Source organism: Arachis ipaensis, chromosome B7, assembly GCF_059453495.1.
Source record: "Arachis ipaensis isolate K30076 ecotype BB chromosome B7, ASM5945349v1, whole genome shotgun sequence".
In the NCBI taxonomy this organism is placed as follows: Eukaryota; Viridiplantae; Streptophyta; class Magnoliopsida; order Fabales; family Fabaceae; genus Arachis; species Arachis ipaensis.
Window position 1 is genome coordinate 130,881,871 of NC_142442.1, and position 23,644 is coordinate 130,905,514.

At 33.1% G+C, this 23,644-nt stretch overlaps 3 protein-coding genes and 1 pseudogene across 4 annotated transcripts; 3 read left to right on the forward strand and 1 right to left on the reverse strand.

Moving 5' to 3' along the window:
* Window positions 1-4,868: 4,868 nt before the first annotated feature.
* Window positions 4,869-9,445, forward strand: LOC107605909 (uncharacterized). Of its 2 annotated transcripts, none has more exons than XM_016307856.3 (4): window positions 4,869-5,271; window positions 7,382-7,888; window positions 8,447-8,593; window positions 8,991-9,445. In XM_016307856.3, exons 1-4 carry the CDS (start codon window positions 5,164-5,166, stop codon window positions 9,078-9,080), a joined length of 852 nt encoding a protein of 283 aa, XP_016163342.1. In that variant the 5' UTR covers window positions 4,869-5,163; the 3' UTR covers window positions 9,081-9,445. The 2 variants fall into 2 exon arrangements, with proteins under 2 accessions (XP_016163342.1, XP_016163343.1); XM_016307857.3 differs by lacking the exon at window positions 4,869-5,271 and adding an exon at window positions 6,992-7,161.
* Window positions 9,446-11,135: 1,690 nt separating this feature from the next.
* LOC107605911 (uncharacterized) lies at window positions 11,136-11,912 on the forward strand. The gene is made up of 3 exons (XM_016307860.3): window positions 11,136-11,222; window positions 11,345-11,518; window positions 11,650-11,912. Exons 1-3 carry the CDS (start codon window positions 11,165-11,167, stop codon window positions 11,910-11,912), a joined length of 495 nt encoding a protein of 164 aa, XP_016163346.1. The 5' UTR covers window positions 11,136-11,164.
* A 59-nt stretch (window positions 11,913-11,971) lies between these two features.
* Window positions 11,972-12,724, forward strand: LOC148554139 (7-deoxyloganetin glucosyltransferase pseudogene; annotated as a pseudogene).
* A 5,456-nt stretch (window positions 12,725-18,180) lies between these two features.
* LOC107605910 (5'-methylthioadenosine nucleosidase) lies at window positions 18,181-23,459 on the reverse strand. The gene is made up of 8 exons (XM_016307858.3): window positions 22,972-23,459; window positions 21,201-21,452; window positions 20,957-21,118; window positions 20,567-20,673; window positions 20,165-20,239; window positions 19,750-19,824; window positions 18,831-18,923; window positions 18,181-18,658 (listed from the first exon to the last, which is right to left on the reverse strand). Exons 2-8 carry the CDS (start codon window positions 21,283-21,285, stop codon window positions 18,461-18,463), a joined length of 795 nt encoding a protein of 264 aa, XP_016163344.1. The 5' UTR covers window positions 21,286-21,452; window positions 22,972-23,459; the 3' UTR covers window positions 18,181-18,460.
* Between the last annotated feature and the right edge of the window lie 185 nt (window positions 23,460-23,644).

Below are 23,644 nucleotides of genomic sequence, written 5' to 3' on the forward strand. Positions count from 1 at the left end.
TTTTTAAAGCTCAAAATGACGGTGTTTATAAGAACCGGTCGATTTTTGGTTTGGTCCAACTGACCGGTTATTCGTTGGTTTAGTAGTTTTCGAATGATTTTTTATTGGACAGTTTTACACACTGGATTAGACTTTTTTTTACCGATTTTCGGTTGAACCGGTCCGATCGGCCGGGCCAGTATGGTTGGATTTTCAAAACATTAGGTGAAATTTAAATTTTTAACATTTATTTAAACAAATTAGTGAATTAACCACTAGAACAACCCAATTTAATTTATAGACTTCTGTATATGCAAAAAAAACTATGCAAAAAGAACAATATGATTATATGAGTACCTTAATTATAATATAACACACCACGGATTTTGTTTTAATAAGTTAATTATTTATTCATATATATTTTTTAAAAAAGTATTATATATTTTTTTTATTTATCTAGCTAAAACTGCTAATAATAGAGATATTTATACACATATTTTGTTGTCATTATCAATGATATACATATATAATGAGAGTATAACAAAGTGTATGTTGACGTAGGGGTGTGCATGGGTCGGGTGAAACTGGGTTTGATGTGACCTAGATTCGACCCGAAATATATACCGGTCCTATTTGTTAGACTCAAACCCGGCTCTAAACCTGATGAAACCTATACACTTTTGGGCCACGATTATACCGGGTGAAAACCGGGTCATTAACATTACATTACCTTGATATCTTCTTATAAGCTAGCACGTGAAAATATCCAAATTTCCAAGACTCCAACCATTATTTGACATGGTAAAATTCACTTAGAAAAATATAACAAGAACTAACTCTTCTCTAAAATTGAAGCATAACCATAATCAATACTAATATTGTCTAATAACACCAAATATTTAAATTAATACAAATAATACAATATTATGCATTAGTCTAAAATCTTATGTATTGTAAACATAAAACATTAACTTATAGTCTTATAATAACTAATAACACAAAATATTAAGGTTTACAATACTTAAATTCCACGTAAGAATAGCCATTATCCATCACTAATAACACAAAATATTAATTGTGTACAATGACCGGGTCACCAGGCCGACTTCGGGTGACTCGAGCCATGACCCGGACCCGACCCGAAATAGTGACCGGGTCTATCTTTAAGACCCTTACCCGACGCTAGACCCGGTAAAATCATACCAAATTAACCCCTAAAGTGTTCGAGACTAAGTTGGGTCTTTGGGCCGGACCGGACCATGCACACCCCTATGTTGACGTACACTTTTTCTTTAAATGTCATATATAATTTATAAATTTTTTTCAACTATAAAAGTTAGATGGACGACCTTTTAATTTTAGTATAACATTTATCATTTTGATTAGTCTAAATTTTATTATTCTTCTTCATATTTAGTTTATGCAAATATAGATTAATAAATACTTTAATGCTTGTTAATACACTTGTGTATATAGACGAGATATAAGAGAAATTTAGGGTACAAAAAATACCTTCCATTATATAAAACTTACAAAAATATATGTTCTCGAACCCAAAACTTCTTTGTAAGTATATTAGATATTTTGATTATTTTCTATCTTGGCTTATCTCTTATTTTGATAATTAATCTATTTTTTATACTTATTTTTTAAGAAAACCCATTTTTATTAGCATTTAATTCTTATATATTATTTGTCCATTAAAAATATTATATTTCAAACCTATCGTATCTTCATCATATGGATAATAAATATCGGTTATATAATTAAAACTTTTACAATATTTCTATTAATAATACAATAAAAAATTTTTACAATTAAAAATTAAATAAACTGATATTTGTATTCATAAAAAATTTGAATATTAAAACATTTATTCATAAAAAAATAAAACTAATTTTATATTTATATAAGATGATTGTGTGATAAAAGCATCTAGATGCTAATTTTATTTATGGATAAATTATTAAAATAATAGTTTATTCTTCTTTTGTAAATATAAAATTAATTTTGTTTATTTATAAATAAGTTTATGGTTTAATTATTTTGTTAATTTTTATAGTTTTATCAAAATTTTTAATTAGATTTTTATATTATTTTTAATTTTGTAAATAATTTTTTTGTATCAAAAATATTAAAATTAATAATATATTGCTCTAAAAAAATATTTGATCAAAGATATAATTACTTTTTTAATTGTAGATATTTTTAATTTATAAAAAAATATTTTATTAATTATGATACTTTTTATACGAATAAAAATTTGATTATAAAATTAAAAATAGTATAAAAATTTTATTAAAAATATAAAAATTTGATTATAAATTTAATAAAATTATAAGAATTAGCAAAATAATTAAATCTAAATTTATTAACATTAAGAATTCTTATAAATAAAAAATAATAAAAATGACAATTTCATTGTGCTTGAACATTAACCAATGGGAATATCTGGCCAACTGTGATGAGTGATGATTCCTGTACATCTTCCATTATATCTCTTCAGAGTCTCCACTGACATTTTGCTTTGGTGCAATTCATCTGCCTCTCTTTCTCTGCTATTTTACAACTTGCATTATTATTAGCATTTATACAAGAAAAGAATTATTAGCATTCATGAAAAACAAAAGCTCTTTCTTTTTTCTCTTTTTCTTTCTAAATTAAAGGACATGACAAGAGATATGGGACCATGCATGATGCATACAAAATATAATAGTGGTGGCCTTTCCCCACTTTGTCACTTTCTTGCATCATATCTCCAAACTCATTTAATAGTGCAGTCAAAGAATAATGTTTTATTAGTTACAAATACATCATTTGCCTCTCATCTGTCCTGTTAGGGTGCACATGGCCCGGCCAGTTCAAAGATTTGGCCCGCTGTGAATTTTTAGGTGTGAATTTTTAGGAATTAATTTGGTGTGATTTTATTAGATTTAAGATTGGATAAGAGTTTCAAAAAAAATTCGGTCATTATTTCAGACTAAATTTAAATCAAGCAAATTTGACTTCACTCAGTTTATATACACCTTAAAAAAACTAAAAAAGATTTATATATTTTAAATTAATTTTAATATTATATTATATTAATTATAAATTTATTGTTTTATTTTTAATCACACTTATTGAATTAGAAAATAGATCAAAAAAACATTAAATCAGAATTTATAGACAAATTCAAGTTCAAATATGGATATCAACTTTTCGATAATAAAATTTTTTTTATAAATAAGTGTATCATAAATAAGTTTCTTTATAAATAAATTTTTTTATAAATTATTGTTTAAAAATATTTGGTAACCAAAGAAAATCAGACAAAAACAACCATAACTTACCTTATTTAGCATTTATTAATTGTTGCAACAATTAATAAATGCTAAATAAGTTAAGTTCTGGCTTTTTTTTTTTTTGTCTCCCTATTATATCTAGAATCGGGTTAGGATCTAGAAAATAAATCCAGTGTATATTTAAGATCGAATCTGAGTAAGAACAAATTCGATTTTACCCGACTTATAAATACCCCTATGTCCTCTTGCCTCTTAATTAATTATAACAATATGATTTTTTTATTGTACAAAAAGAATTAAAAGAAAATTTTATTATGAGAGTAGTATTAGGAGTTATTTAAGTTACTTCTAAATCTAGGTAGATATTATCAATCAAAAGTTCATTGTTAAATAATAGAAGGAAAAGTATAGGGTACCAACATATTATCTACTAATTTCTGCCAACTCTTATTTATAATTGTGTTTCATGGAAGTGTGTTCGTGGATATGTCTAATAATTAATATATTTTAAATATATATATATATAAAGAGACACATCCAAAAAATATATCTATAAAGACACTTCTATTAAATACAGCTATAAAAAGACATTTTTATTAGATACATCCACGAACACACTTCCATGAAACACAAGAGTTGGCAGAAGTTGGCAGATATACTGTTAGTAACGTAGCGGAACCGATAATAGAATGATTAGGTCAAGTAATAAACAAAGGAAAAAATAATTTTGCGTGTAAATAACTTTATTTTATTGAAACAAAATAACATCTTTTATTAATCGAAAAATTTTAACCTTTCCTCTTATTAGGTCAGACTAATTTTTTAATATATTAATTCAACTTACAAGAAATAGAAAATTAATAACGATCAGACACTAACTCAATTCAAAAGAACTAAGAAAGTTGTTATGATAAAAGTTTTTAATAGGTTTAATTATTTTGGTAATTTTTATTATTTTATTAAATTTATAATTATATTTATATAAATTTTTTAATTAAATTTGTATATTATTTTTAATTTTATAATTAAATTATTTTTAATGTAAAAGATGTTAGAATTAATTAAATATTTTTTTATAAATTAAAGATATTTATAATTAAAAAATTAATTAAATATTTAACTGTATATATTTTAAAATAAATATTTAAATAATTTTAATATTTTTAAGATGAAAAATTTTTTATAAAATTAAAAGTAATGTAAAGACTTAATTAAACAAAAAATATAAAAATTTAATTAAAAAATTAATGAAATTATAAAGACTAATAGAATAATTAAACTTTTTAATATTTACAATATTTTCGAATTGATAAATATTGTGAATTTAAATAAAAAATTTAAATTTTGACATTTATTTAATCAAATAAGTGAGTTAACTATTCGATTAATTTAAGTTAGTTAACAATTTTCCATGTTTAGAAATTTATTTTATTGAACCAAAAATTTACCATCTTTTATCTATATAAAATTTCAAGTTATATTTCTTATCAAGTCAAATGAATCTTTTAACCAACGAGTAATAATTTAAATAGCATAATCTCCCCGTATTCATATAAGAGATCGCGAATTCGAGTCTACCTAGCTTAAAAAAAAAATTAATCATTTAACAACACTTGATTCAACCTGAAAAAAACCCCAAGAAACCGACAACAACCATAGCTTCCATTGAAATAAAAAGTTACCACATCCTGGCTCACCATTTTGTTTTTATAAATATAAATTTCTGTTTCTCCCTTCTCCTAAATCATTGAAGCTCCAACATATTTATTTATCTATTTACTTAAGAGTCACTCTTTCACACTCACATTCACTTAGAATTCAGCTACTCTGTTTCTTCTTTCTTCTTTCTTCTCTTCCTCTGCTTTAACCCTGTTTCTTCTTTCTTTCTCTGAATCCAAGAATGTATGCAGAAACCGGCCTTCTCTTCCCACACATGCAGAACTTCTCTAATCACGACCTTCATCAACTCGACGAGTACTGCAACACCTTCAAGTCTAATGCTTCATTGGTAAACCCTTACTCTGTTTCTCTCTGCATTTGCTTCATGTCTTTTTCCTTGTACTTAACAACTTTCCAAACTTTCTATTCGGTAATTATTTGATTTCTTATTTTTACAGTTAGAATTAGTACAAAGTTCACTTTTTTATGAGCTTCTGTCTCTAAATTTGCACTTAAATTTGTGGTTCTGTAATTTGTAGTTCCATTTCCATGCAAGTTAGAGAAGGAAAATTGAAGTAGTACATATGCTTTTCTCTCATAAGAGCTGGAATTGGATTCATGTGGTGGATCTTAAAAAGAAAAAAGGCATGAGAAAATTATTATGAAAAAGAGGGTTTAAATTGGGAAATGTTTCTCTTTTGTTTTAGTTCCGTGTTGTGTAATATTTCCTTCTTTAGTGTTTCTGGTGTGAACTGTGAAAGTGTGAAATCCAAGTTGGGTTTGTCTTTTTGTGTGCCGCACTGAGGGAGATTAAGGAGGAAAAAGCCTCATATTCCTCTTTTCTTTCTTCTTTCTTTAATGTATGATGCTTAACTTCATGCTATTGTCTCCCACTAATTATAGTTAACTTCCTTTTTTGCTCTTGTAAATACAAAGATCATGTGAGTAGGTTGTTTCAAATATGCTGCTTTTGGTCACTGATATTTTCAAACAAAGGCTTTTAAGAAAAGGGCTTTTGTTAATACCTTTTATTTCCCTGCTAATTCCACCTTATTAGTGAACCAGTCTCTTGTAATATGATTAAGGGATTCACAAAATTAGATTAAGTATTTCAAGCTGATCATAAGTGGTAGTTACCATAAATTTATTTCAACCGGGTTTCTTCGTGTACACGAAATTGTAATGTGTTGGTTATTCTTCAAAGTGAAAATTGTTATCTATATTCTGCAAATAAGCTGTAGTGGAGTTCATTTTAGATGAGAATAGATCCTCTTAATTGGAAAATTCACTTGATCATGTCTCGTTTGGATAAGGGTAAAAATTCACACTTGACATGATGAACGGATCTTAGCCTTTGAACTTAAAACAGACTTGCCTAAAAATACAGTATAGATTTAGATAAACTGATTCTACCTGGCCCTTGCTTTCTTTTTTGTGCACTGTGATTCTGTAAAGGTCAAGATGAATATATATACATGTTGCAGTTATGCTAGGCTTCTGCTTTTTTGTGTGCATATGATTTATGCTAAGGTTGAAACCCATGTCTTCCTCATCTTTACATCTTATATCATTTAACCTACAATATGATTTTTTTTATGATTTATTGTGAGAGGTATTAGTTTTTAGGGACTTGGCAATGTGAAATTGATTAACCGTGTATAAAAATTTATACTGATAGAATTAAAAATAAAATGAAATAAAGGCAAGATTCTAAATCTAAAAAATATAAAGCAAAATGAAATAAGTTGTCATTTTATAGTTATAAAAACAGATTTAACTAAATGAAAATAAACCAACATAACTCAAAGCATAGAATTTTTCATATTTCTTGGATAGTGCTTGAAGAAGCTAAGACCCTTGCTCAAGTCTCTTACCGGTGTATAGCTTTTTCTGTCAACTCGTTATCCTGATAGATTCTCTGTCTGTCTTTCTCTCTTTTTTGTTTTCCCCTTTCTGAAAAAGTTGAGGAAATTTCCCTATTTGTTCTAAAATGCCATCTATAAACCGTGTTATGGTAAAATGAAGATGACATGCAATTGGAATCTTTCGGCCATACTAACAAATTCATAATACGGACAGTTGCTTTAAGAACCACTTTAACTCAATGGAACTTCTTTAGAAAACTTTTGGCATCTTTGATCTAGGGGAACTTATCTTAAACATGCTGATTGAAATTGAACTAAGCTTGAACAAATCGATGTTGGCAGCATGCATTAAATGCTATAGTCCATTCCTTAAGGTTTTTCTGTTACAATTTCTTTACTGTAATATTAACACTTAACATTTTCCAAAACTTTTATCTGTTATCATAATTTTGTTTTCTGATGCTAAGTAATTATTCTAGTTCTGTCTGTTTTTGTGTTCTAAAGCTAACATTCTGACTAAGAATAATATAATTTCTATAAAACTTTTTGCATATTTTCTTACTTGTTTTGGTCACTTCCCTATTTTAATTGCAGAGTGATCCTGTTCAATCTTCTGTCATGTCGGAGTATGATTTGGCAGCAGAGGGTGATCTGTTCAAAGCCCCGGAACCTATTTTTGAAGAGTCATTCATGAACCTGGATCCTGTGACAGCAGCCATCTCAATGATATCTTGTGGGGAAGATGTCTCCTCACAGGGACTAAAATCTGCTGATATTGATGTTCTTCAAAAGGAACAGCTTCTGAGTGATGTGTTTTATGAGTGTGAAAAGGATCTCTTAGAAAAGGCAGCAATAGACTTGCCGTTCTCCGATATTCTGGAAATCAAAGTTCCTGTTCTTAACACAGAGGAGAACTCAATTGAAGAAAAGAAACAATTTCTAGACATGCCACCATTACCAAAGAGTGTCAGTTCAGGAAGTTTGAGCTCAATGGACTGGATGCATGGAGCTACAATGAAGCCTGCTTTCCTCGATGTCCCAGGAATAGATTTCGATGAAGTTTATGGCATGAGGAGATCATTTAGTGAGGGAGATATAAAGGTATGAACTAGTTGATCCATGCGACTTTTACTTCTCAAGGTGTGACTTATACATATATTGTATCATATGCTCTAGATAATCACAATGATGTTATATAGTATCAGTTGAAGCTATAATAATATCTTGGACAGGATATATATATATACACACTGCAACATTGTTAGAAACTTTATATTTTGATTAGAATTTGATTCATTTGTATTTCTACTTCTCTCCCTATGTTTGGAGGAACATATTAACATTTGCCTCAAATGTTCCAAAATCTGATGAAACCAGAAATTATAAGCCAAAAAACAATGAATTCCCCGTGGTTATCTGTGTGATTGATTCATTTCTTGGTTAAAAGTTTGGACTTCGGTTTAATGGCAATGCTGACATGACTAAATATTTGACAATTCACCTCCACCTGAAATCATTAGAAGGTTTTGATGTCTTCTTCAAACATGACTAAATAGTACACTTCTTCCCGGAAATTATGCTTCCTTGTATGGAATCACAAACAATCTATGCATTAAATTCTTCCGTAAAATATGTGATTGACAGTGGTTTTTATGACAGACTTTAGGTAATGGCAATCTGAACATAGTCCAGTCTCCCCACGAGAGGCGTATGCTTATCGGCAATAGCATCAAAGAGGAACGCCAAGAGAAGCTATCCAGATACAGGAATAAGAAGACAAAGAGGAATTTTGGAAGGAAAATCAAGGTACCTATAGCTTTAGGATTTAGCATCCTTGAAATCTTTATAAAATCTACATGAATGAAACACCTTGGAAATTTGGTTTGCATTAACCTTAAATGTTACATAGTGTATTTTATAAACCTTAATCAATACTTCTACTCCTTATATTTCTCATGTGTAATCTTTTGTTGCTGCTGTTGCATAATTACTGAAAAGGGGGTTCCTTAGTATTACTGATTTCGAATAGGGTCGGGTTCTACAGTTACAAATCTACCAATACCATGGATCATGGATGTCCTTTTCAATTATATTAGCAATTGCTTTTATAGTATAGGCATTTAATATGCAACTAATTTTCACTGAATTTGTTTAAAATCTATCTAAAGATTCAGACTCAACTCACGATGTTCTCTGGTTTCAGTATGCTTGCAGGAAGGCTCTTGCTGACAGCCAGCCTAGAATCCGTGGAAGATTTGCGAAAACCGAAGAATATGATACCAAGAGGCAATGATTTTCAACTGGTTCAGTAGGAAGAAAGTAGAGCCAAGCTAATGCATCTGATGAAGCTTATATGGAAGATCTAGGAGCAATATGTGCCTAGAAATTAAATATAAATGGTGGATTCTGTAAACTAGACACATATTGGCAATAAACAAAGAACTCAAGCTCTAGTGTAAAAGAAAAATGAAAGAAAGAAGAAAAAGTAATGTAGCTCCTTACTCCTTAGGATAGTTCATCTCTTATCTGCTGTAATAATGTTCTCTGTTGATGGAAATGGTCTTCTAAATATGTAAATAGGTTTGTCCAATAAAAGAAGGAAAAAGAAAAAATGGTGTACTATATGTAATGATGGAATGGCAATGTTTAGTTCTGTTAGTTACTTATTCTGGAAACTGAAATGAATGTTACTAATATCTCAGACTCTTTCATTTGTATTTTTTATGTTCTTGTTCAGCCAATTGTGCCATTCAAAAAGTTATCAAAATTGAGTCGGAAATCGAACCGATAAAACTATTGAATTATGATATTATTAATTGAACTGGTTGATTTTGTTATAAAATAACTAAATGAATAAATAAGGAAGAGGTAACAAATAAAGAAATATAAAGAGAGATATTAATAGTGTAGAAAGAAAGAAGAGAATGTTTATTGTTGCTGTGTATATTCCCTTTACCTCAGTATATGTATTTATAAGCACATAAAGTTTACGTTACAAACTTTTTCATTCTAAGAATTTATTTTTTTTAACATAGGAAAAACGTGCCACTCATAAATGGGCATTCATCATCCTTATCCATCCATATCACAACACTCCCTCTCGAATGACTATTTAGGGTTATTGCCTCGTTAAAACCTTACTAAAGAAAAACCCAGTGGGAAAAAACTTTAGTGAAGGAAAAAGAGTACAATATCCTTTGGTAATGGGACTGCCTCATTAAAAACCTTGTCAAGAAAAATCCAATGGGAAAAAACTTGACCAAGGAAAAAAGAGTACAGTCTCCCCCTCTTGTCGACATCATTTAATATCTCGAAATCGACGCATCCCAATCTGATGTACCAATTCTTCAAAGGAGGATTTTGGGAGTGACTTTGTAAAAAAATCTGTCAGATTGTCACTTGAGCGGATCTGTTGGATATCAATTGTCCATTGATTTTGAAGATCATGAGTGAAGAAGAATTTGGGAGAAATATGTTTTGTTCTATCACCTTTGATGTATCCGCCTCTAAGTTGAGCAATGCATGTTGTATTATCTTCAAACAAGACAGTTGAAGCTATCTTATGATCAATCAGCCCACATGATGACAGAATATATTGAATCAGACTCCTCAGCCAAAAATACTCACGACTAGCTTCATGAATCGCTAGTATTTCAACATGATTAGAGGAGGTTGCTGCTATCGTCTGTTTCGTGGACCTCCATGATATAGCTGTATCACCATATGTGAACAGGTATCCTGTTTGAGATCTCTCTTCATGTGGATCAGACAAGTAGCTAGCATCTGCATAGCCAACTAGTTGTGACTTGGATCCATAGGGATAAAACAATCCCATATCAACCGTTCCATGAAGATATCGAAAGATTTGTTTGATTCCACTCCAATGTCTTCTGGTTGGAGAGGAACTATATCTTGCTAGTAAATTCACAGCAAATGATATATCTGGTCGTGTATTATTAGCAAGATACATTAGTGTTGAGTTAATAAATTAACAAAATTAATTAGTGATGACAAACATTATTTTTGAGCAAAATAAATAATTAGTGTTGAGTGTTAATAATTATATGTTGCTAATTATTTATCAATTGTTGCAAGCCAAAATTCATTCAAGCATCCCAAATTGAAATAATAATAAAAATATGAGTTAATAGTTAAATTCGTCCTCGAAAGTGTCTTCGATCTCCATTTTCATCCCCGAAAGTCAAAATTAATCAAAAACGTCCTTGAAAGATACCCGTGTTGATCACGTTCATCCTTCCGTCTTCTCGGTTGATGAGATGGCAAACGGCCGCTTATGTGGCACGTTAACTGCCAAGCTGGCCAACGCTAAGCTTTGAGTGAAGTGAGCTCAGTATCCTGTGCCCTTTGATCGCAGCCATGGCTTCTCCTTCCACCTTCTTTCTCTTCCTTCTCTTCATCCTCCTCACTTTTCACGGTAACACACTAATAACATTCATCATCATCATCATCATCATCATCATCATCATCATCATCATCATCCTTCATTTCTCACCTTTTCTTTTCTTTCCTTTTGCATTTTCTTTTTCTTTTTTTCAGCTAACGCAGAAAGCATAATTCTCGAAGAGGGTTTCACGGTCACCACCGTCCTCGACGGCCACAAGATCAACGTCAACCCTCACTCCATCCTCCAGCGATCCGGTTCCTCCGATCTCATCCTCCTTGATTCTACAAACAGCGTTTTCTACACCCTTCAATTCCCCATTTCCAGTGGTAACCTTTTTTCCCCCTCTTTCTTTCCCCTTTTTTAGTTTTCGTTTTCTTTTTCTTGGGGTGTTCTAAAGTTTTGATCTTTACGGGCTTCTTTGCTGCTATTCTTCGTTTTTTTAAATAATAAATTGCAGATAGTATTGTGAGGAGGCTTTCAGGAGATGGATCTGCGGGGTATAAAGATGGGGATGTGATTTCAGCTGAGTTTAACAAACCCAGAAGCTTTGCTGTTGATCTTAAAGGAAATGTGTACGTTGCTGACAAGAACAACAAGGCCATTAGGAAAATCTCTAGCAATGGTTTGTTTGAAGAATGCTACTTCACATTTTGGATAGTTTGGTTACCTTATTGTTTGATGGATATCTTGATACTGAAGTTGATTGGATTCCAGCAATGAAAGGAGCAAGACTAAAAGACCTTCCCACATTTCTTAGGACTACTAATCCTTCTGATGTAATGTTCAATTACAACATAGTAAAAGTGAACACTGCTATGCATGCCAAAGGGATTATCCTTAACACCTTTGAAGACTTAGAATCAGAGGTTTTGGATGCCATCAGAGCCAAATACTCCAATGTCTACTCCATTGGTCCATTATCAATGCTATTCAAACAGCTCTCAAACTCAAATACTCAATTGGAGTTGATTGATCTGAATCTGTGGAAGGAAGACAACAAATGCTTGGAATGGTTGGATAAAAGAGACAGAGGTTCTGTTGTGTATGTGAACTTTGGTAGCTTAGTGATTATGATACCAAAGCAACTAAGTGAATTTGCTTGGGGTTTGGTTAATAGCAAGTACCATTTCTTGTAGGTCATAAGGCCTAATCTTGTGCATGATAACAATAATAATGGTGATGGGAAATTAAGTGATGAATATGTGAATGTGATTGAAAGATGTGAGAGGGGATTGGTATTGGGGTGGTGCCAACAAGAGAAAGTTCTGTGTCATGCATCAATTGGCGGATTTCTAACACATTGTGGGTGGAACTCAACATTGGAGAGCATATGTGAGGGAGTTCCAATGGCATGTTGGCCTTTCTTTGCAGAACAACAAACAAACAGCTTCTGTGCATGCAAGAAATGGGGGATTGGGATAGAGATTGAGTGTGATGTTAAGAGAGAGCAGGTTGAGGGGCTTGTGAGGGAACTCATGGAGGGGCAAAAAGGAAAAGAAATTAAGGTTTATAAACTCGAAGGACTAATTTGATGGCTTAAACGAAACTTATCTTGTCAGCAACAACATCCTACACCCTGGCGTTGGCCAGCTTGGCAGTTAACGTGCCACGTAAGCGGCCGTTTGCCATCTCATCAACCGAGAAGACGGAAGGACGAACGTGATCAACACGGGTATCTTTCGAGGACGTTTTTGATTAATTTTGACTTTCGGGGATGAAAATGGAGATCGAGGACACTTTCGGGGACGAAATTGACTATTAACTCATAAAAATATCAAGGCTAATGGGCTGGTTAATCAAATGGAGTCCAAAAGAAACAAAAGAAGAAACCAACGGGCCAAGCAAATCAAAACCAATTCAAGCCCGTGTCCATCAATCCAAGTTGATCACACCAAGCTTCTCATACAAGATTGAAGTCTTCACTCTCTCTCATTGCTTTCAAAGCAACGTTCCTCTCTTCTCTGTGTCAGTCAAATCACTAAACTCAGAAAAAGTAAGAAAGAGAGCTTAGTCCCTAAGCTAGTCATGAAAGAAGAAGGAAAGAGAAGGTTAAGCAAAGAGGGGTAAGGTCTAATTAACCATTTCAAACCATATCAAGAGAAGATCAGAAGGTTAAAGGTAATCCTTTTCCTCATACATGCAACACACTTTCTTCTCATCATCCTCAACTCTCTGCCACTCCGTTTTGAGCTATATAGAAAAGAGGATTTCTGTTTTTCTCTGCTGTAAATCCACGGTCTCAAACATGTCTTGGGAACCAAGTTGGTTTTCAAGGGCTCAGATCAAGTTGACCATTGGAAGACTCTTGTGGTTGCTGCTTTATGGCTTTCGGTCAACATTGGAAGGTCAGAAGCAAAGCTTCTATTTTGAAGATTACTGGGAAAAAGGTGATCGGCTGGGTTGGTGAAGCTCAAGGCTCAAGAAGTTGACCTAGGAAGGTGAACCCAGCAACATGCAAGGAGATAAAAGAGGCTTGCTACTCATTCAGGAGTCAAGGAGAGATAACCTAGTGTTGAGGTTTTGTTCTGTGAAGAAGTTCTCTGAAGAAGTTCCTCTACTTGGACAGTGCGTTCTTTCAAAGAAGCATTCCGCCAAAATGAAGAACTGAATCAGAGACATGCAAATCTGGTTTATCACATAGCAAAGAGGCTGTTGATGCAGTCAATCTCCTTCATGTTTGTTACAGATTGTATTTACTTTTCTATGTTTATCTTTCTGTAATTTCTTGAGAGAAAAGGCATTATGAGAAAGCTCAAGTAAAAGCCATAAGTGAAAAAAAGGCTGAGTGAAACACTTGAGAGAAAAGCCTAGAGTTATTTCAGATTTCTTTAGGTTGATTAAGTGTCTTGTATCTTGTACCTGTTAGGTATCCCTTTCTTAGTTGGGTTAGCGCTAAGAGTGAAGAGTTATGTATTAGCATAGCCAATGTCAAGTTAGGTTAGAACTTGAGTGTGAAATTGGTGTATGTAATACTTTTAACTATAGTGAAAATTCCTCCATTGTTGTGGAGGAGACTGGACGTAGGTTGCATAGCACAAGGCAACCGAACCAGGATATATGCTGGTGTTAGCTTTTCTCTTCTCTGTTGTGTTCTGTTTTCTGATATTCATGAGACAAAAATAAATTGTCTCATAAATTTCCGCTACTGAGTACAAACAGAATCAAAATTGAAAGATTGGTTTAAAAGATCATAACAGCAACCTAAAAGGAAGGCATAGATTCAACCCCCCTTCTCTAAACCTATCACAACCTTCAATTAGCGCTCCAATGGCACTAAGATATGGTACTTCAGGACCAAGGATATCTTCATTCTCTTCTTTAGGACGGAATTGATCATTCTCCACATCCAAAGATCTTACGATCATTGGGGTACTCAAGGGATGTGACTTATCCCTATAAAATCTTTTCAAAATCTTCTCTGTGTATATTGTTTGATGAATAAATATCCCATTTTTTTTATATGCTCGATCTGCAGGCCGAGACAAAATTTAATCCTTCCAAGATCTTTCATCTCAAACTCTTCTTTTAGAGTTTTTATAATTGTTGGAATCTCTTCAAGAGTCCCAATGATATTTAAATCATCAACGTACACAGCAATTATAATGAATCCATATGTAGATTTCTTTATGAAAACGCATGGACAGATATCATCATTCTTGAATCCATATTGTGAATATTCATTGGATGGTTTAGATATCTTTAGTCCTTCAAGGACTTTCATATAGATATCCCGATCTAATGAGCCGTATAAATAGGCTGTTACCACATCCATTAAGTGCATATGCAGTTTATGATATGCAGATAAACTGACCAAATAACGCAATGTTATCGCATCCACTACAGGGGAATACGTTTCTTCATAATCTATACCGGGCCTTTGTGAAAAACCTTGTGCCACAAGTCGGGCTTTATAGCTCACAACTTCATTTTTCTCATTTCGTTTTCTCACAAATATCCATCGGTATCCAACAGCTTTTACATCTTCAGGTGTATGGACTACAGGTCCAAAGACTTCACGTTTTGCAAGTGAGTCTAATTCAGTCTTCATGACTTCTTTCCATTTTGGCCAATCATTCCTTTGTCGATATTCTTCGACTGATCTTGGCTCAAGATCCTTACTTTCATGCATGATATTTAATGCCACATTATATACAAATATTTCATTAACAGTTGTCTTATTTCGGTCCCATTTCTCTCCTATAAAGACATAATTTATCGAGATCTCATCATTTCACAATTTTCAGGTACTTGAACGTCTTTTGGCGTTAAAATTATATCAAAATTTTGGACAACTGCAGGTGTCTTTACTGTGTCTTTTTCAACAGGAATAGTATTTACCTATTTTCTCTTTCGAGAATTTTTATCTTTGGAACCGACAGGCCTGCCACGCTTCTGGCGTGTATTTGCTTCAGTGGCTATTTGTCCTACTGAGACATCAATTCGAATTGGGACATTTTCCGCCCTGCCACGCTTCTGGCGTGAATTTGTTTTAGTGGCTACTTGTCCTACTGGGACATCAATTCGAATTGGGGCATTTTCCGCTGGTATATAAGATTTGGTTATCCTCTTTGTATCAGAAAATGCATTAGGCAATTCATTTGCTATTCTTTGCAAATGTATAATCTTTTGAACTTCTAGTTCACATTGCCCTGATCGAGGATCTAAATGCATCAACGATGATGCATTCCAATTAAGTTCCTTTTCAGGAAGCTTGTTCTCTCCCCCTAATGTTGGAAATTTTGATTCATCAAAATGACAATCCGCAAACCGGCCTTTAAATACATCTCCAGTTTGTATCTCAAGATACCTCACTATAGAGGGAGAATCATATCCAACATATATCCCCAATTTTCTTTGGGGTCCTATTTTGGTGTGATTAGGTGGTGCAATGGTAACATATATCGCACACCCAAATATTCTTAAATGGGAAACATTTTGGCTGCTGGCCAAAAGCTAATTGCATAGGAGAGAACTGATGGTAACTCATTGGCCTCAAACGAATAAGTGTTGAGGCATGTAAAATAGCATGCCCCCAAACCGAGGTTGGGAGATTTTTTCTCATAAGCAAGGGTCTAGCAATTAATTGGAGGCGTTTAATAAGTGATTCTGCTAACCCATTTTGTGTGTGAACATAAGCTACTGGATGTTCAACACTTATTCCATTAGCCATACAATAAGCATCAAAAGCTTGGAAAGTAAATTCACCAGCATTATCAAGACGAATTACTTTGATTGGATTTTCTGGAAATAGTGCTTTTAATCGAATAATTTGAGCCAGTAATCTCGCAAACGCCAAGTTGCGAGAAGACAATAAGCACACATGTGACCATCTCGAAGATGCGTCTATCAGGACCATAAAATATCTAAAAGATCCACATGGTGAATGAATAGGTCCACATATATCACCTTGAATCCTTTCTAGGAATTCATGGGACTCAAATCCAACATTTACTATTGATAGCCTTAAAATTAACTTTCCCTGAAAACATGCAGCACAACAAAATTTACTAGATTTAAGAATCTTCTGGTTCTTTAGCGAATGTCCATAGGAGTTTTCAATAATTCTCCGCATCATGGTTGTTCCCGGATGACCCAATCGGTCGTGCCAAGTTATGAATTTATTTGGGCTAGTAAACTTCTGGTTTACAGTGGCATGTGATTCAATTGCACTAATCTTGGTATAATATAACCCAGATGAAAGTGAGGGTAATTTTTCTAATATAACTTTCTTATTTGAATCATGAGTTTTGATACATAAATACTCATGATTTTTCTTATTCATTGTTTCAATATGATATCTATTTCGGCGAATATCTTTGAAACTCAACAAGTTCCTCAGAGACTTGGTAGATAATAGTGCATTATTTATTATAAATTTTGTTCCTCCAGAAAATAAAATTATAGCTCTTCCGGAGCCTTCTATCACATTACCTGAGCCAATAATAGTATTAACATATTCTTCTTTTGGCACAAAATTGGTAAAATATATATCACTTTTAAGAATAGTGTGCGAACTTGCACTATCCGTAAGGCAAATATCTTCAGAATATGTCCTTGCCATTTTTCTTCAAAGACAAATGATAATAATAATAAAATGAGTAGAAGTACATGCACAGTAAAATTATTCACATGAATACTTAACAAACATATACACATATCAAACTATTCCATCATTGATCAAATAGCCAATATTTCCTTCAGAATCCTTAAAGAAATTAGATACATCATAATGAGTGGTGAAATTTTCATTATTTGAAACAAAATTTGTTTCCTTTCCTTTGTCTTCCCTTTTCAATGATGCTTGATAAAGATCAACTAGGTGCCTTGGGGTACGACAGGTACGTGACCAATGGCCCTTTCCACCACAACGAAAATATGTATCCTCTGTTGATTTATTTTGACCATTGTTTCTTTCTTTATCCCACTTCTGGTGAGATCCTTTCTTGTGAACGTAATTTCTTTTCCTTCCATAAATTTTCTTGTTATCAAAATCTTGTCATTTACCTCTTCTGGGGTTATAAGTTGCCGCATTTGCTTCAGAAAATGGGGCGGCGCCAGCTGGGCGCGCTTTATGATTCCTTAGAAGTAATTCATTGTTGCGTTCAGCAACAAGAAGGCAAGAAATTAACTCAGAATACTTTTTAAATAATTTTTCTCGATACTACTGCTACATGAGCACATTCGAAACATGGAAGGTCGATAAAGTTTTCTCTAACATATCGGCCTTGAGGAAGTATCACCGTCTTTTGATAATTGTACTTTTCTTTAAGATCTTTCCATAGATCTGCAGGATCTTTTAATGTGAGATATTCATTTTTTAATCATACGTCAAGATAACGACGAAGAAAAATCATAACTTTGACTTTATCCTTCTGGAATGTATTATTTTCAGCCTTAACGGTATCTCCAAGATCTATTGAATCAAAATGGATTTTAGCATCTAATATCCATGATAAATAAATCCTCTCTTCAACATCATGGAATATACTTGGAAGTCAATAATCAAGCATATTGTATTATGCAACTCAATGAAGACAGTACATGTTTACAATGGAAGCCGCAAGCTTGGCTAGTTGAGTAACACAACCATAAAGAGAAAGGACACAAGACACTGGGAAGGTAATGGCCACAATATCTTTCTCAGAAAGATTCTATTTTTGCTTAAAATCTCACACATCAGCAATCAATAATGGTATTGCACATGGTAAGTCCGTCAATCGGATCATTGGATATTACAAAAATTAAAATCCAAATATGATATTAGGTTGTCAAAGTTCGGTGAGGGACTTTCCATTAATAAAAGTAATCACTTTTTCAACAGCCACGTCAAGTGCAGCAGTTACAGCAGACAAATTCTGTAGGAATTCTTCTGAAGTTGGTTTGTCACCATCAACAATATCAGTCACAGCTTTCACAAAAATTGCAGGAACTTTCAGAAGGTCAGCAACATAAGCAACAGCTGCTCCCTGGGAAAGATGTTGAAAAAGGGAATTAATCTTCGATGAGCGAAAGATAAAACATACTAACAATTACTAGTTAATGAGTTTTCTCTGATGGAACAAGGAATTATCTGGAAGATATGCATTCATGCCATCTCCCAATAGATGAACAAAAGAACAATTTTGCTAAGGTGATTACCTCCATATCTTTAACCGTGGCATCATTTGAAATGATTGATGATTCATCCTGTTGTGTCATGTCTAAAGAATCACCCGTGGACAGTTTGGCAACCTGAAACGTGCATGCCAATCATTGAGAGTTCAAGTTTTGCTGAAAATTTTCAAACAATTAAATATGCGGACATCAAAGACATGAGAATATCTTGTGTACAAATTAGCTATGACATCCAGTACCACACTTAATGAACACCATGATTGTGATCACGCTTATTTTCTATGATAAATATGTTTAATCACTTACAGACACAGAATTGTAAACCAAAATCGAACCACAATAAGGAACTAAAAAAAAAATTCAACCTCAATACACCAAAGGTAATACAAGAACAATATATTCCATTTTACTGACTAGATCTATTATCTGATTGGGGCAAACCATCTCATAATCTAATTGCCTCACCTCACAGGCTTTACACATCAAGGCAACAAAGTAAGTAATAGCAGCAAGAAGTAATGCATTGTTGGTCGGTAAAAAGTAACAGCTAGCGCACATGGTAGATTGAGAATTTTCTTAGTTCATAATGAAATGCGGCATACATAAATTGTCACAATAACAATTCTGAAACGAAGAGAATTTCCTAGTGGTTGTGTCAAACTCAGACAATATGAATTTGTATGTGGTCAGAGGCACAAACTTCGTGTACAGTGTACCACACACGCATTTAATCCAGTCCAGGTAATCTGTTGAAAAACTGGAACCTATTTTCATGACCACAAATGTGGATACTAACGGACCTTTTCAGTTCACAATTCAATTTGAACAAGACTAGATTCATTTTAGCAAACATAATGAAGAAAGGATATTTGAAGATGCAAGAGAAAAAAGTTTTCACATATTTGGTAACTTTGAATACATGAGTATAGCAGCTAGCGCACACCTGGAGGTTGAGTTCCTTTACAAGGTTCGGTGTCTCAAAGGCTTTACGCGAACCAACTCCATACAGATCGAAAACCTGTGGAAGACGAGAAATGGGTTATTTAAGCTTGTTAAATCAGGTATGTCACGCCTAATATCTTGTCATTTTTTCCCCCTCCAAGGTAAATAAATAGTATAACTAGAAGTTTAGGTGGATAGAGGAGATACATAGAAAAAAGTGGATAAAGTATTCAACACAGATAGAACACAATAACCAAAACTAGAGCAGCCCTCCACAAGATACATGCAATACAACAATAGGTTATTCTATAATCAGAGTCTCAAATAGGAAATTTATATAGTCAATCACATTTCAAATAGATAAGGGAGCAAAAGACAAATCAAGCAAGAGCTACAAGATATAACATAATACTTACAGGTATGGGTATTCTTCTGTCATGGAAAGCACAATCTGATATAATGAAAATATCACCAACACTAGCTCCTTTGGCCTGAAAACAACTAGGATGAAACGATTTCAAAAAATATATTATGCATATACAAATGATTATATATCTTCATTAGAATACGAAAATGTTTTCAGCTACATGCTTCATCATCTTATAATTGTTGGTCTTGTTTGTTACATTGTATAAGGCATTATGTTTTCATATCTTAAAAAAAAGTTATTCAATTATCAGATAAAGAAGGAAAACTACTGCATCAGGCCTACCATCAATTATCAGATAAAACAATATAAAAATTACTCTGAAGTAAAAAACCAAAAAACAAGCAACCATAAGGGTGATGCAAGTAAAAAGGAGAATGACAGTGCCTACCTTGAAAGCACCAGCAGTGCCTGCATTTATGATCAAATCTGGCTTTAGTGCTTGAATAGCAGCATATGTTACCAGAGCAGAGGAAATTGTGCCTACACTGTCAACCCCTAAAAGAAATGAACATAACTCATGAATAAAAAATTCGCAATCAAACTTGCCACAATCTTCGGTTCCTTTCAAATGGCTAGGATAGAAATGGATCCAAGGTAGAGTGTTGAAGGTGTGGAGCGGGTTAGCACTTAGCATAGAATTAACTTTTGACAGGTTACCACACATATTACACATATGACATATCTTCCGCAGAGCAGAGAATCATAACCTAATTAAGATTGGGTATTACATTACAATTAGGCCTTAGTGTTGAGAAGAATGCTAAAATGGGGTGCATACCTAAAGTAGGATCTTTCCCAGGCCAAAACAAGCTTATGTCAAGGTCTTTGTATGAGCCATGATAACGCACCCAAGGCACCCCTTGTGGAAACCCGCACGGAGGGTGAGGATCCTCGGTGAGCTGGAACCTATTGACGAGAGGAAGCGCCTCGGACTGCATAGCTGATGATATTCAAAAGCAACATCGTTAACAACAACAAATAAAGAGACGAAGATGGGGAGGAGCAAGGTCACAAGAAGCTACCAATGATTATCACGATCTTCGAAATGGCTCTCTCCTGGCTCTGAGCTTGGCCAGATTGGTCACCGCCAATATCCATCTCTCTCATATTCTTACTTCTATTTTGCCACAACTAAAAAGCTGGCCTATATATTAGCAGAGTGGGATTGAGGTGAGCCTAGCAAACGAAAATTCCGAGAATATGAAAAAGTCTCATGCTTTTCTTTTCTCTTTGCACTCCACAGTCCGTATTCTCTAACAAAACTCTGTTTAAATCTGCAGAATTGAGTGGTGAAACAATGGAGCAAGCACCATATGAGACGGAGGTTTTGAGAAGAGAAAAGAAAGATAGTTGAGGGATAAAAAATCTCAGTACTTTTGTTATTACAATCATCTATATATATATATATATATATGAGAGTCTTATACACCTTAATCCTAATAAACATACTCTAATAATCTATATACACTAGAGTACTTGAGGAATACCTAAAGAATACCTAACTAATAAGGTAAAATACATACCAAATTTACATAATTACATATTATAAGTTTATAACTCTTAAAATACTATTTAATATATAACCTTAATTACATTATCTCCCATTCTAGGTCAATTTAAAACTAAAAATACTTTTATTTTGTTTTTTAACCCTTATTAAGATAAGAATTAATACGACGAAGTAATAAAATAATTTTGTAATGAACAAATACGTTTTAATCCATTTATCATACTTATCGGTAAATTAGTTCAAAACTTAAAATTATCTGTGAAAACTCGATACTTTTTTGTTTGATTTATAATTAGAAAAGAAAAAAATGAGATGCTTGTTGTAGAATACAAGAATACAATAGTATAATACGGAATTTGTATTTTTCAACTAATTTAACAAAAAAAGAGGGAAAGAGTTTATCTAAGGTTGCAAGAACCGAACCGGTCATTGAACCAATCAAGTGACCTGTTCAATGGTTTAATAATCTAACCGGAGTCGAACTGTAGTTGAACCGATTTAACTAAATATACAATAAAATTATTAAAAATTTAATACGTAATTTCAAATATTCAAATTTAATATTTTCTACACTAATAAAGTTTAAAAATTTACCATTTCACATACTAATTTGTTCATATTTTATCGTTAAGAATTTATAATAAAAAAATAATTAACTTCTAAACTCTAATAAAGCTCAATTACTTGACAATCAAGATAAACACTCCAAGAGAAGAATTCTTGTGATATAAGAAACAAAAAAATGAATTCAAAGACTTAAAATTGAGAACATACTTATTGAGAATCAATACTCTGATCATATTATTTTGAACTAAAAGCTGAATCACACCTCCAAATACAAGGTCTGCGCTATATATATATGAAAGCTATTGACATGAAACAGAATAACTAACTAATCAAGATTCTACCTGCTCTTCTTTCACTCTTTCTTAAACCAAATCTTGTTCTATTACATTTGTATTCTCAATACTAATCAAGTACTCAACAAACTCAGAATCTAAAAGCTTCTCAGCATCCAAAGCCAGAGATTTCAAAAATAGAAAATTAAACAAAAAATACAAACTAAATTCAGAATCACATCAGCAACAATCCCAACTTAAAACACAAAATTATTTCAGAAAATCAGTCACTCAGAATAAGAATCATCAACTCAGAATTTTAACAAATTAAGCAAAAATGAACAAAAACAGAAAAATCAGCAACTCAATCAGATTTCAGCAACTCAAATCAGAATCAGTAAAATAACAAAATAAGAAAACGTAAATTGAAGTAGCTTTACTTACGGTGGCGAGGGAGGAAGAAAAGTGACGGCCAGGGAGGAAGGAAAGTGAGCTCGGACAGACAGGGGATCGAAGACAGAGGCTTGACACGCGCGCGAGAGAGAGAGAGAGAGGGGGGGCTCGACGACGATGAGGACAGGGCGGCGACGCCAATAGCAGCTCCGAGCAGACCTAGCGACGCGAGGAGAAGAGGATCGGCGATAGCGAGGCTGGAAGCTGGCTGAGGAGCAGAGTTCGTCGGCGACGGCGGCGCTGGCTGCTGCTGCTGCTGTTGGCTGGGAGAGAGAAAGGCTGCTAGGGTTCCGTGGAGTTGATAGAGAGAGAGGGGCTGGGGGTTCCGTGGTTCTAGTGTGGAGAGAGAGAGAGAGAGAGAGAGAGAAAGAAAAGGGGGAGGGTTTATATGTTTTTTTATTTTTTTTCAGAACTGGTTTATAGTGTGGTGTACCGGCGTTTGTTGACTCCAAGTCTCCAACTCCATATTATTCTACTTTGACATGTCCAACTCCAACCTGATATTTAATTGGTATAAGATTCTATTGGGACATTAAATCCTTCAATAACAAAATATATTTTTTTAATTTTTTAATAATTATCAAATAATTTTTATTTAATTTTAATTATAATTTATTTTTTTATATATTATTTAATCTTAAAATTTATTTTTTATTTTATAATT

Bases quoted from the DNA above. Each gene is read 5' to 3' on its own strand.
- LOC107605909 (XM_016307856.3), top strand. From the start codon at position 5,164: ATGTATGCAGAAACCGGCCTTCTCTTCCCACACATGCAGAACTTCTCT. The intron at 5,272-7,381 runs GTAAACCCTTAC...TTTTAATTGCAG, and splicing joins TCAAGTCTAATGCTTCATTG to AGTGATCCTGTTCAATCTTC. The intron at 7,889-8,446 runs GTATGAACTAGT...TTTTTATGACAG, and splicing joins TTAGTGAGGGAGATATAAAG to ACTTTAGGTAATGGCAATCT.
- LOC107605911 (XM_016307860.3), top strand. From the start codon at position 11,165: ATGGCTTCTCCTTCCACCTTCTTTCTCTTCCTTCTCTTCATCCTCCTC. The intron at 11,223-11,344 runs GTAACACACTAA...TCTTTTTTTCAG, and splicing joins CATCCTCCTCACTTTTCACG to CTAACGCAGAAAGCATAATT. The intron at 11,519-11,649 runs GTAACCTTTTTT...AATAAATTGCAG, and splicing joins TCAATTCCCCATTTCCAGTG to ATAGTATTGTGAGGAGGCTT.
- LOC107605910 (XM_016307858.3), bottom strand. From the start codon at position 21,285: ATGAGAGAGATGGATATTGGCGGTGACCAATCTGGCCAAGCTCAGAGC. The intron at 21,119-21,200 runs GTAGCTTCTTGT...GAATATCATCAG, and splicing joins GAAGATCGTGATAATCATTG to CTATGCAGTCCGAGGCGCTT. The intron at 20,674-20,956 runs GTATGCACCCCA...CATTTCTTTTAG, and splicing joins TGGGAAAGATCCTACTTTAG to GGGTTGACAGTGTAGGCACA.